The 14,094-nt window shown below is 40.5% G+C and overlaps 1 protein-coding gene across 1 annotated transcript; it reads right to left on the bottom strand.

The window, feature by feature from the left end:
- Positions 1-12,090: 12,090 nt before the first annotated feature.
- Positions 12,091-13,432, bottom strand: LOC131680494 (uncharacterized). Its single transcript, XM_058961204.1, has 2 exons — positions 12,508-13,432; positions 12,091-12,464 (listed from the first exon to the last, which is right to left on the bottom strand). The coding sequence occupies exons 1-2, from the start codon at positions 13,430-13,432 to the stop codon at positions 12,091-12,093; spliced, it is 1,299 nt and encodes a 432-aa protein (XP_058817187.1).
- Positions 13,433-14,094: the final 662 nt, after the last annotated feature.

Below are 14,094 nucleotides of genomic sequence, written 5' to 3'. Positions count from 1 at the left end.
CACTAAACGAAATGGCGGACAGGCAGGTTAAACTACATGCTGGCGATCAGTGGGCTATTGAAACGTTGTTCTAGGCTATCCGCCGTAACTTGCTGTTTACTGTAAAAGTAGTGTGGGAAGAGTCATGAAAGTCAAATTGTAGTAAGTTTTGGTATGCAATACCAATTTCACTATTGATTCATCCTATAGTTTGGTGGTGATTACCTATTATACTGACAAGTTTATGTGAGTTGATAATGAATCCGAAAATAAGTATTATTTGTAATTTTCATATTAGGCAATTAAGGGCGATTAAATGGCGCGTTGCCTGGGCGATTTGGGGGCGATTTGGGGGCGATTTAAGGGCGGGTAGAGTGGCAAAAAATGACAGCAGCAAATCGCCCAAATGTTACAGTGGAAATAGCCCCCTAATTGCCAGCAATTTTCTGGCAAATTGAAGGGCAATTAGAGCATCCGAGTTGGCAAATAGCCCCCCGTTAGCCAGCAACTTGCCCTTTTGACTGGGAGGATGCAAAGCTGTTTCTCGCGATTTTAGTAAGAGGCCATCCATATACCACGAAGAAGAAAGTCCACGCTTGTCCATGGTTATGGATGGTGGCATCGGAAATGTCCACGTGGACTTTTCATTATATTTTTTGCCTTTTATAAGAAAATGAAATAAATTTGTATCATTGTTGTGAGCGCTTATCTTCAAAATTTTTGAAGATATAATATATAATATAATAGTCAAAGTGTTTATAACAGCATAGTGTGTGATGGTAACTGTCATCAAAAAAATCAGAGGAAATCGTGCGAAACATATTCTGATAAAAATGTTGCAAATCGGTTAATTGTAGGTAAATCTGCGAAGCGAAGCGATGAGGATCACTGCAGTATTTTGATTTTACCGTTATTGTAAAATTGGTTACCCCCACCTTCTCACTCGATAAAATGCATTGTTTTGGAGGTTTAGAGATTTAATTAAACCCAAACAATAATAGATATTGGAGTTTCTAGTGTTACATTGGATGCTATAACGATTTTAGATCTATATGATCTCAAAACGACGCTTGGTCCTCTTTGGCTTAACACAGGCCATATATCGAAGTGAAAGTTTTAAATAATTTTTCAGCGATACATAGAGTATTAATCCATTCCGTAAATTTCACGGACAGGAATAAATACAACATTGCAACATTTGAACAATATTTTTTAAAATTTTCGTTGCAAAATGAATGGCTGGCGTCCAAAAGAGGCTGACCCACATTTTTTTCCGAGATCGACATTCTTTAATAGTTCAAAGCAATCCACATAGACTGCTATTTGATAAATTTGAAAATAATTTTGCAATTTGCAGTCAAAGTTGACGATGGTGGTATCCTCAGTACTAGCTGGTGGCCAAAAGTGGGTGATCCCACGTTGTCTTATGAAAATTCAAGTTTTATTGTTCGTTTTCCGAAATTTTAAGAAAAAGTATTCTTTCGATTCGCCATCAGTAAATGTTATGTTGTAGCTCGAATATCGGTGAACTCGATTTAATACTGTTTTTAGTTGGATTGCATTGTACGTTGACGTTTCGGCCAAGACAGTCGTTTCTGAAAGTGAATGCCGCTCACATACTTGCTATGCATGGCTACTTTCTATCCCATGGCACTAATTCTATCTAATGACATTAGGAACGCAGCATTTATATTTTTTATGTTTCGCGTCTTCATTGTAATATCGGAACGTTTACTCGAACGAGGTGGCAAATTTCAAGTTACGGGATCTCAATATGCTTGTGATTATACCAATAAGGACCATTTATGAATTCTGCCACGCTATTAGGAGGAAGAGATATGACTAATTGTGACATAAATGGGAGGGGAGCACGTCATGTGCTTTGACGCAATCGGCCTTTTTACGCACGATTGCGCCATGTAGGGGAGAGAGGGTAACAATGAAACACATTTTTTCTACAATTTAATTTTGATGATAGGGGAGCCCGGGGCTAGTTGGCGGTTGGGATAAGTTGGCGGAATCCCTTTTTCCCTGTTTCTATTAGACATATAGCTCTGCCTCTTCTTGTGTACCTCAAGTTATGCGAAACCCGTTATCCAATGTTTTTGTTGCAAAACGATTTGTTTGGTGGAAGTTGTGGGTGATATTGTGTTTTCGAGCATACCAAGTAAATTTGCTAAATTTTAAATACTTTGCGTTATTTAGGGTGATTTTCAATCTATTTCCTGAATGATTATATTTTTCGATAGCGCGTGAAAAGCGCTTTCAGTATCCGTATAGATATTACATCTATCCAAAAACAAAGGTTATTTTTTAAATAGTTTTTAATAAAATATGCGGTTGGAGTAAGTTGGCGGTACTGCACGCGGGCATGTCGGCGATACTATTTACAGTGCAAAAAAAGTCTTAAAAAAATTTTATTTCTGGAATTCACTCCAAAGCAAGAAAATCTTTTTCTTGTGTATTTCGCCAATGTAGAAGACATTTATTCCGGCCAATTGCAAGAAGAATTTGGAAAATTTGCTTTTGAATATGAAATACGCGTCAAAGTCAAAATGCCGGGATGAACAGTCTGCTCTTTCATGCCGCGTGTTCTATTTTGCAAGATCTACCTACATCAAAGCAGTAAAACTTGAAAACTGAAAACACCGCCAACTAGCCCCGGTCTCCCCTAATACATGTTATTTGTGTAACCAAAAGTGATACATAGTGCCACTCTGTTGTTGACTAATACATATATTTTTCTAGCTGGTAAAATTCACGGGAAATAACATTTTTTGGATAATGAACAGTCGGTGGTAAAGTGTATCAGTGTGCCCCATGGGTAGGAACTATGAAACAAGATGTCGTCTATAGTGAAATATTCCACTTATAAATTTTATTCTTTTATTTTGACGAAAAATGATCTTAACGCTTTGAATTAAAGTTATATTGAGGCGAAAATCGTTTGTTTACGAAAGAATTCACTATATCATCGCGTAACATCGAACCACCGTATATGCATATTAGCTGCAATCCTGAAATAAGAGACAATTTCTACAAAACTTGCCCAAATTCACTAATTTTGCCCTATATGAGTAGTATTTACTGTGGAAAATCGCAACCCATTCACATTTTGAGACATACCACAAAAACAAAAAAAAATCACTGTTCCTCATACGCCATCGTTTCACACTTACCCAATGAGTCTATTCATGAAAATTGTGAAATTACACAGAACCATGAGAAGTTACCAAAAAACTTTGTTCGCGGCAAATGTTTAGCATAAAAGAGCAATAGAATAAACATTTATTCAATGAATGGTGACTAAACATATATTCAATGATGGAATAATGTTTTTCATTGCAAATTTACTCCGGCTATCACAAAACAAACAGAGATAGAGTTATCAGATCTCTTCCAAAATATAGCAACACGTGTAAAGAATTAGAAATCGTGAAATATGAGGGAATGAGGCGATTCTGATCATGCATTATGATTTTATTGCGAATGGTTCATAGTTCCTGCTGATCCACTGTTACCCTCTCTCCCCTATATAGGAAATTCCATAGAACATGAGCACTTTTGCGAGTAGCGTAAAAGTGCCACTACAAAATGAAGGAAAAACTAAAAAAATTTGATTCGTATTAGACCAAGGGGAAAAGTAACGTAGTAATATGACAGAGAGTTAGTTGGTATTGGGTAATCTTTGCGTGACATAATTTTTGAATGTTCCACCATCCCACTTTTAAACTCATTGTTTACGGTCCATTTTACATTGTCGACAACACTCCCGACAGCCGGCTGTCCGAAGTTCAAGTTGTTTTCGATGAAACAATCTCGATAAACGATTAGCCAGAGTTTAAACGCCTAGAAGATTTACGTATCCTACAGTCAATAAAGTATTCAAACATGCACGAAAATATAGTCTCAGTCGCATCGCTTGCTTGAAGCGAATCCTGACTAACAATCCACGCACTACCCAATCCGTGGTACTTATGGGAGTGTCACTGAGTCGGGGCCTTCTGTTAAGTAAGTACCACATCAACACTTCCTTTCTCAATAATAATGCAATAATACAATAACAGCATATAAGCTACACAAGTTGAGGATACGCAATAATCGTCAAAAAGTTGCTTTTAAACGGAGAGTTCGAATTAGTGATCTAACATAGAGTTGGAAAATCTGTTAATTAAGTTAATCCGCATGTGAAGAATATGAAGATTTGTGCAAATTTGCTTTATTTCCAAATAAAGTTAGCTAAAAATTATTTTACGATCTAGGATCCTTAAGATGGCTGGCCATTACAATAGTGTTTTTTTATCTGTATATATTTTATGATGTGCAAATAATTGTGCTAGTGTATGTGACTCATTCCTTCAGTGTGATATCCATGGTACTCCTTGTATGGTCAAATGTCCGTAACTGCTCAAACTCACACTTGATTGGACCTTTGGCGGCATCATGTAGCTTTTGAAATGATACTGTCATAGCATCGCTCATTGTCAGTCTCAACAAGCATATCCCCTTTTTATAATATTTTTGTGAGTATATCTGATACACAGTTAAATATCCAAAATGGTAAGTCTAACCTGTTATACATGATACGATATATGATGTCTACTTTGATGGTCGTGGTGAGGCTGTTGATCGTCATAAATACTACTCGATCTGTATTGACTGTGGCTGTATGGACGACGATCACAGTGAATCGCTTAGAATGGCGACACACTGCCGGAACAAAATATTGTTACCTCCTATTAGAAAATCATCTAATATTCCTAAAATGTAAATTGTTGTTGCACATTGTTGAAACCAGGTGTGATAACAAATGTGTACAAACAAAAATGCATATTTGAAACATGTTTCAGAAAAAAAATTTCTCATAGCGCAGTTCAAAATCCCACCGTGATTTAGATAATATTCCCAAGAAACTGTTATACGCGAAAATTGTGTATGTGTTGGATGGATCGTCCAAAATCAGTCAGATGATTATCAGTACTATTCGTGCATCGAGAAGCGATAGGTAACAGTGTGAGGAATGTCACAATTTTGTTTGTCGGACGAAGAAAGTTTACTACGTTCTCCTGCCTCAGTGATGGAAAATGACGCTGCTCAACTGGATGACAAATCCAACGCCACCGAAAACTCTAAGCGTCCAGCTTGCTCTCCCGCCAACAATTTGGACAAAAGACAGAAACAACGTGATGCAAACAAGTTAAAAATTTGTATTAAACTCGTGGATGCAGATGTGGACGACATGTTTTTTAATAAATTGAGTGACGAGTTAGTGCATCTCCAGCTAAACGTAGCTCCGGATGACTTGCAGCCCGCGTTCAATGGCTCTGGTCATAATCAGGGAGTTGGATGGTTCAACTCACGCGATGAATTCAACTTAAACTGGCTGAAAGACTCGTTGGCTTCTATTGCTAAAAAGAAGGTGTTACCTGAATTCACAGTCTTACCGTACACATGCATACCACCGCTTCGTCGTGTGATTTTTTCCGCACCCATGGCACCGCGTTTGGGAAAAAACTGGGCTGATACAGTACTGAAAACAATTGCTCGCCTAAATAAAAACTTGTCTACTAAGTATTGGAGTATTGGAAGGTAAACAGAATCCAACCACCGGAATTTGGAAAATATACCATTATCCTGGGAGATGAAAACTCGATCGTTGCTCTAAAGAAACAAGGTAACCGAATTTTCTATGCTCTAAGCCAAATTTTCGTCAAAATTTACCCTGAATCAGATTCGTATATCTAACATTGGTGAATTTAACCTTTTTAATATAAATTGGAATTGAATTGAAATAAATATGAATGTATTGTCATTTGTATTTGTCATTTCTCTAAAATATTATATCACAACTCTATGCAAAGTACCTTTATGGATTGCCCTTGGTGGCTGTTCTATTCGGTGAAATTACACAGAAGTAAAGCCTTGTGCACATAACCTAACCAAATCGTTCATAAGTGGGACTTTTTAACCAGAAATCTCTATGATGACACAAGTGATTTCTACCTTTCGCATTGTGCACAATTATCGTTCAAAATCCTGTTGGTGATAAACAGCTACATGCTACATCGGGATAATGATGATTGTTCCAGGAGGTTTGTTTGAGCACAAAAGACCCATCCACGAGGTCCACGTGCTTGTACTGGTATATCTATACCAGTCCCTCCTACTTAAACTGAATCCTGAACTGAACACTTCCTTTCTCATCCCAAGTTACGGTAAAGATGGTCGTGACCCGCAATGGTGGCTCTCAGGCGAAACTCTCGCTTGGACTGGATCAATTGTTATTCCCAAACAATGCTCCTCAAGTAGTCTGGCTGGAAATGAGAGTCATCAGTCTGCAATCTACGAAGTATACCGCGCTTACGCAACGCAACGCAATGGCAAAAATTCTATCTAATAACACGAATTTATATTGTTGAGCAATTTTTTTCGAAAATGAAGTGAGAGTTTCATGTTTCTACATTAAAAGTTAACCGTGCAATAAGGGATCAAGAGAAAAACGATCCATTGTGGCAGGAAAATTTAAAAAAAAAACATTTATTATCTTTCGTTATAGAGTTATGGTGTCTTCGGAAAAGTTACAGTATGGCGCCTAGCGCTTTATTTGGTTAAATCATACTAGTTTGGAATTCAGTCGTAAGGGCGGCGCTGCTATCAACTTTTTAATAAAGCTAGATAGAAATGTGGTGGTGTGTTGTAGGTCATACCATTTAAAATATATCATCTGAAGATGCAAACTTAGTAAGTCCTGTATGTCCTGTATGGTTTAAATTAAAAATTTAATCAACATATTATGTTTTTAAAATGCGCCGTGTTTCAAAACTTGTGAGATCTACAAATTTAGTAGGTGAGACCGGGGCTAGTTGGCGGTGTTTTCAGTTTTTATTTTTTACTGCTTCGATTTTGGTAGATCTTGCAAAATAGAACACGTTGCATGAAAAAGCAGGCTGTTGGCAACATCTCTGAAGTTTATGAAAATGATTGATACGTTGTTTTCATTTCTAGAGACAAAAATATGTGACGCGGAAAAGCCGCCAACTTACCCCAGCCCCGGTGTAAGTTGGCTGTATGTATGGGGTAAGTTGGTGGAATTCCAGAAAATAAGCAATAAAATGGAAATTCGATTCATCATTGGTCCTTATGAAATGTGGCGATTGCTTTTCAGTAAAACTGTATATTATTCGAAACTTTTTATTATATTTCAGTCTCAATACCCCGTCATTTTGACTTCGATGCGTACTCCATATTCAAAAGCAAATTTTCGAAGTTATTCAGGTGATTGTTCGAAATAATTGTCCCCTGCATTGACGAGAGACACAAGGAAAAGTTTCTTGCCAACTTGCCCCGTGTGCGTCACCGCCAACTTACCCCAACAGCATATTTTATGGAAAATGATTTAACAAATTACTTTTGTGTATCGATATGTGTAATATCTATATGGATACTGAAAGCTCTTTTCACGCACTTTCGAAAAATATAATCATTCGAAGAATAGATTGAAAACCATCTTAAATAACACAAAATGTTTGAAATTAAGAAAATTTACAAAGTATGCTCAAAAACACAATATCGCCCACAGCTTCTACTAAACAAAACGTTTTGCAACAAAAACACATTGGATAATGCGTTGAGGTTCACAACAAAAGACAGCGCTTTATGTCTATTAGAAACTGAGAAAAGGTGATCCCGCCAGCTTACCCCTACCGCCAAGTAGCCCCGGGCATCAAAAGATATACTTATACTTTCCTTTCCCCCTACCATCAAAAGATATACTAATAATTTCCTGACATACAACTTTTTAGTAGACACCATCTTTTTTTCTCGTTCCATGAAATGCTAGCAGCACCGCCCTAGCGACTGAATTTAAAACTAATATGAAATGATCAAATAAAGCGCTAGATGCCATGCAGCAACTTTGCTAAAGACACCATACCTCTAAAACGAAAGAAAAGGAAAGGATATGTGGATTGTGGGTCACCCCCTTTTGAACGTTAGGTACCACCGGGATAAACATAACCCCCTCCCCCCTCCCCCTCACCACCCAACAAATTACGGAAATGCTTGTGAATTGATAAGTAGTACAATTGCGGTAAGCTTGTATCTAGTTTATACTGCCACGCGGTATTATCTTTGATTTTAGGCCTGAGTTTAGTCCGGTCTAAGGGTGCTTAGAGAGTGGCCGCGAGAAGCTGAACTGGGGCTGGTACTGACAGTAGAATGCGAGAAACCTGCTTGCAGCATATCAAATGGAACCTGTCAGAGTAAAAGCAGGCAGTCGGCGCCGATCCGCTCAGCTTTCATTCTAATGTCAGTGCCAGCCCCAGCTCAGCTTCTCACGGCCACTCTGTAAGCACCCTAAGGGCGCTTACAGAGTGGCAGCGAGAAGCTGAGCTGGCGCTGATGCTGACATTAGAATGCGAGATGCGAGAAACCTGCTTGCTGCAAACCAAAGGGATGAGTATTTTACATTTTCTAAATCAGATTTTTTATTGACCTGCTTCTTAAGAACGGAGCAAAGATGTTGATACCTATTTAAGCGCAATCCAATCAGCGTAAGCCGAGTTATCAGCGAAATAGTGTGACATCGGGACTAATGAGATGAATAAGTGCACGTATACCCTATGACAAACCAAGATCACTAGAACTTCGGAGGAGTTTTTACAGAAATAGCGAAAGCTTCGATAGAATCTGATAAGCAAAAATAGTAATTTTTGATTTTTAAAGAGACTTATAAGAAATAAACACAGAAGTATTTCTGTGCATTTCTGCTATTACAATAGTGTGCTAATAGTGTAATAGAGGTGTTACAAAGATCCCCAGCCTTTTGCAATTGAAGTGTCACAAAGATCCCCAGCCTTTTGTGATGAACCGCATGTAAACACAACCATCTTAACAGCGTGTCGGATTTACCCTACCCAAATAGTGTCGGTTTTACCACAACAGCGCACATTTTTTTCTGTTAGGTTCTGAACATTTTTTCAAAAATATGTTCATGCTTGTTTCGGTCCCTTAAGGTAATTTTAAAAGTTTGGAATGCAAAGTTCTTTCCTTATAGAAAATATTCCGTATTTAATAAATTTGCGGTAAACGATGTAATTTTTTATCAAACTTTGTATGAACATATCTACTCGACTAATAATTACTTCTAAAGTACTCATAGATCATTTTATTTTTTACGAACTAGTGAAACGATTTTACATAAATTGGAACATTATAGTTATTACTAAAATTAGGGAGACTTGACCAAGCTTTTATGGGGAGACTTGACCAAGTGGCAATAAACCAAAGAAAGATAAAATATTTCTGATATTCACTATGCTGTGGTACCTACTGTTAGTGTTAATCACGTCACAAAAAATCCCACATCAAACATCAGTCTATATCTTTTAGTACTAATAAAGGAAGTTAGTAGTAATATTGCTAATTTCGTGACGTGTGAACATACAATGTAAGCAGTACAGTTAATCCTTAAAAGGAAATGCAGTAAAAACAGTCGAAATTTATGAAATGTCACCCTTTTATATTTTTTACTGCTATCTATGGGCCTCGACAATATGTAAAAAAGGATCACAGTATGATTTATGTCATTATTTTTTGCTCTGATTTTTCAAAATTCTCTTGGTCAAGTCTCCCCGGGCCTTGGTCAAATCTCCCCGCAATGATAAAAACGATCTCCTTGGCATTACCTGGAGAAGTAATCGTGGTGTCATCAGGATTTGGGTTGCTCAACGCTAGATGAGTGACAGCAGTGGAACTGGAGCTGTGTTGTCCATCGATTGACTGGAATCGGAAGTCTTTTTGAGGGGGAGCAGTATCGAGTGTAGCTTCGGGGGGGACATATGCCCTCCTTGGCATTACCTGGAGAAGTAATCGTGGTGTCATCAAGGTCTGGGATGCTGATTGCTAGACGAGTGACGGCAGCGGTACTGAGGCTGTGATGTCCATCGATTGACTGGAAGTGGAAGTCTTTCTGAGGGGGGGGGGGGGCAGTATCGAGTGTAGCTTCGGGGGACATATACCCTCCTTGTAATTACCTGGAGAAGTAATCGTGGTGTCATCAGGCTCTGGGTTGCTGATTGCTAGATGAATGACGGCAGCGGAACTGGAGCTGTGTTGTCCATCGATTGGCTGGAAGCGGAAATTTCTTTGAATGGGAGTAGTATCGAGTGTAGCTTCGGGGGGACATATATCCTCCTTGGCATTACCTGGAGAAACAGTCGTGGTGTCATCAAGATTTGGGTTGCTCATCGTTAGACCAGTGACGATAGTGGAACTGGAGCTATGTTGTATGTTCGGAATCGCCGTTAAAAACTCTTTTGTAATTCTGCTTTTTGGTGTAACAAATCAAACTGGAAATATATTTTAAAGTGTTACAAATACATAATCTTAAGTTTTATCAATCCAAATCTTATATTTAGTTTTTTACTCCTTCCTGCTGTGATTCTATCCTCAATGAAATCAGTACCGTGATACCGAGACCGCACTAAATACCTAATTTTAAGCCATTTATTTTTAATTGATTTTAATTGTAATTTTAAGTATTTTACTCACGTTAGATCAATAGCATGAAACCTGAACGACGTTTAGAAAATGTCGGAATCTAAATTATAAAAATATAGTTGTGAATCCCGGTGTTCTTTTTATAATATTTTAATTCCTGTTTTGTTTTTGTATTAATTTTTTAACCTGCACTGCACTGTGTTTCAACCGCTATTTCCGAAAAGTAGCTTGACACAGTAAAATAACGATAATTTTCTAACTCACTCGCAATTCAAAATCAGATAACTTTAATCTGGTTTCTTCCGCTCAACATGACTGACGTTTATGCTGCTGCCCTATTAGCGTAGTGGTACGCGCCTCATCGGCCAGACGTTAGTGACACGGGCTCCGACAGGGTGCTGCAACATTCCCCGGCCCGTAACCTATCCCGGAGATTACTTCCGGTTTAGTGTTACCATCATCAATCTCCAGCAGAGCCAATTGTGCAGCTGCCCGTCTTTTCCGACCACTGTTTGTTACTACCCGTGCCTGTCGAACTCGGCCATCGCTCGATACAATGGGTTCTTCCACTTGTCCTCGAATCCAGTACTTCCAGTTGTTGCCTTCTACGACGTACACCAAATCACCTTTCTTCAATCTACCCTGCAATCCAGCGTTTCCACATCACGCTAGCTAGCTCCTGGGATCGCTGGAACGCATCTCGCAAAGCCGTTGCTGGGCTAGGGGACGGAAGAGATGGCATCATATCTAGTTGTCTTAAAGACGCCATTCCCGGAAAGTGATTCGGTGTAAGTGTGTCCGGTTCAGCAGACTGTTGTGCAACGTACGTGAGCGAACGCGAGTTGATTATGTCCTCCGCTTCTATTATCGCCGTCTGCAAGATTTCATCGGTCAACCGCTTGCCATCGTCGTCCTTAAAAGAGCGGACGAGACGCTCCCACACTCCTCCCATATGAGGCGCCATTGAAGGATTGAACGTCCACTTCGTCCGAGCATTCGTCAACTGATCTGCACAATCGTTTTCTATTTCACGGAACGATGCCAGTAACTCTTTACTGGCCCCCTGAAAGCTTGTCTCGTTATCGGAGAAGAATTCTAGCGGCCACCCTCGTCGGCCCATAAAACGGTAGATCGCCATCAAACAGGACTGTGTAGTTAATCGATGCGTTACCTCCAGGTGCACTGCTCGAGTCACAAAGCAGATGAACAATGCAATCCACCGTTTCTCCGATCGGCATCCAACAGTTACTTCGAAAGGCCCCATATAGTCAACACCAGTGTAACTAAATGGGCGCAGTGTAATCCGTTGTTCGGGAAGTGGAGCCATTCGTGGAACCTTCGGACGATTACGGCGCACTCTACACCACATGCAGGAACTACCGACGCTAATCGGTTTTATCACGTTCTCCGAGTGGCGGATCCAGGGGGAGGGTCTTGGGGGTCCGGACCCCCCCCCCCCCCCCGAAAAATTTTAACTTCTTGAAAAATTTTAAAACAGTTTCAATTTTAAATTTGTTCAAAATTCAAAACCATTTCAAACGAGATTCAATCACCAAGACTAATTTTAATTAAATGAGTGCATTACATATTACGAACTGTACAATGAACATTTCAAAATTGAAATTTCGGACCCCCTGCGAAATGTTTTTCTGGATCCGCTCCTGCGTTCTCCTGTCTGGCCGTTGCTTTCAGAGTCTCGATCGGCATCTTCTTCGTCTTTCGTCGGCAGTTAGAGATAAACCGCAGAACAGATGCCATCGTCCGCACTATCACCGTCCATTTCGAAAAATTTCTCGCATCGGTGAAGATTTCAGGCACAAGAATATTATGCAACAGAAGATGGACCCGAAGTTCTTCTGTCGTGTTTGCTGGTGGCAACTCCATCTTCGGCCATACAGCATCCGGAGTGTACAAAAACGTGGGCGCTTGTACCCATACGCAGTCAGAAGTCAACTCCGAGCTCTTCCCCCATTTGGTTAATTGATCTGTAACGTTGAGTTTTGTAGGCCGTCAGACTTAATATCTCACCAATCCGAAAACCTACAAATTGTTTGTACCGGCGTTGATCTGACCGAATCCACGAGAGCACTACGTCCGCATCGATCCAGTACATGACTTTACTAATCGGGAAGTTATGATTCTCTATCACTGTCTGCTTGAGCCGTGCTCCGAGTACTGCAGCCAAGAGTTCAAGCCGAGGAAACGACAACTGCTTTAACGAGGCCACCTTCGACCGACTCATCACTAGTGTGCATCTCACCTCGCCTTGGACAATCGCCCGAAAGTAGGCAATGCATCCGTACGCCGTCTCGCTTGCATCGGCAAAAATGTGCAACTGCACATCCTGAATTTCGTTCGATTTTGCGTAACCGAAATAGCTGCGACCGATCCTGAACGACTCGATGTTCCGCAAGAGTTGTATCCAGCGCTGCCACTTCTTAAACGATACGTCATCGATCTGTTCGTCCCATTCGCAGCCCGTTCGCCACAGATCTTGTACGAGCATTTTTCCGAGTGCAACCACTGATGCAAGAAATCCTAACGGTTCGAATTGCGCCATGACGTAACTGAGAACAATCCTTTTTGTCGCACGCTCATCCCCTTGTAGAACTGTCCTGTAGTCGGCCTTTGAAGCGGTGGCAAAACAGAATACGTCCTCAACAGGTTGCCAAACGATGCCTAGCACGCGCTCATACTCGGTACTCTTGTCCCGATTGAAGTGCTTTGCGGCATCCGTACTCCGCTCCCCGAGTTTCTCCAGGAACATGTCTGAATTCGACATCCAGTTACGAATTAGAAATCCGCCCTGCAAGTGAATATATTTTACCTCCTTGGCTCGATTGACAGCTTCCTCGATGGTGTCCGCACTGTCGTAATAATCGTCCACATAATGGCGCTTGGTAATCGCTTCCATAGATTCTGGGTACTCCACCCGAAATTCTTCCGTGTTCATGTTTTTTACAAACTACCGAACATGGTGAACATGTCGACCCGAAAGTAGCCACATCCATGATGTACACCTGCGGAGTTTCGTCTGGACTCGATCGGAACAAAAACCGTTGTGCTTGTTTGTCCTCCTATCGAACTCGTACCAGATGGTACATTTCCTGTATGTCACCCCTAAAGGCTATCGGGCGTTCTTGAAAATGACATATGATCCTAGAAGGTGGCACCAACATGTCCGATCCCGACAACAGCTTTGAGTTTAAGGACACGTCATCGGCCATGGCCGCCGCGTCCCATATGAGCCGGACCTTACCTGGCTTATGCGGATTTACCACGATATTTAGCGGTAGATACCATGTGGCGTGACCCGACATATCTGTGAGTTCTGCATCAGTTGCTTTGTGTGCGTAGCCTTTACTCTGGTAATCTGCAATCTGCTGATGTACGTTCTGCTTGAGCACTGGGTTTCTGTTCAACTTTCGTTCGAGTGCCTTCAACCTACACACGGCCATCGGGTAGCTGTCAGGTAAACGATGATCATCTTCTCGCCAGAGCAGACCGGTTTCGAAACACTCTCCGATCCGCTTCGTGGTGGCTTGCAGTATTGTCCGTGCCCTGATCTCATCCACCGGTTCTGGTACGGCAAACGATGATACACCTGTCTCATTT

Source organism: Topomyia yanbarensis, chromosome 2 (genome assembly GCF_030247195.1).
Source record: "Topomyia yanbarensis strain Yona2022 chromosome 2, ASM3024719v1, whole genome shotgun sequence".
In the NCBI taxonomy this organism is placed as follows: Eukaryota; Metazoa; Arthropoda; class Insecta; order Diptera; family Culicidae; genus Topomyia; species Topomyia yanbarensis.
The sequence above is the reverse complement of the archived record's forward strand: the minus strand, read 5'-3'. Positions and strand labels throughout refer to the sequence as shown.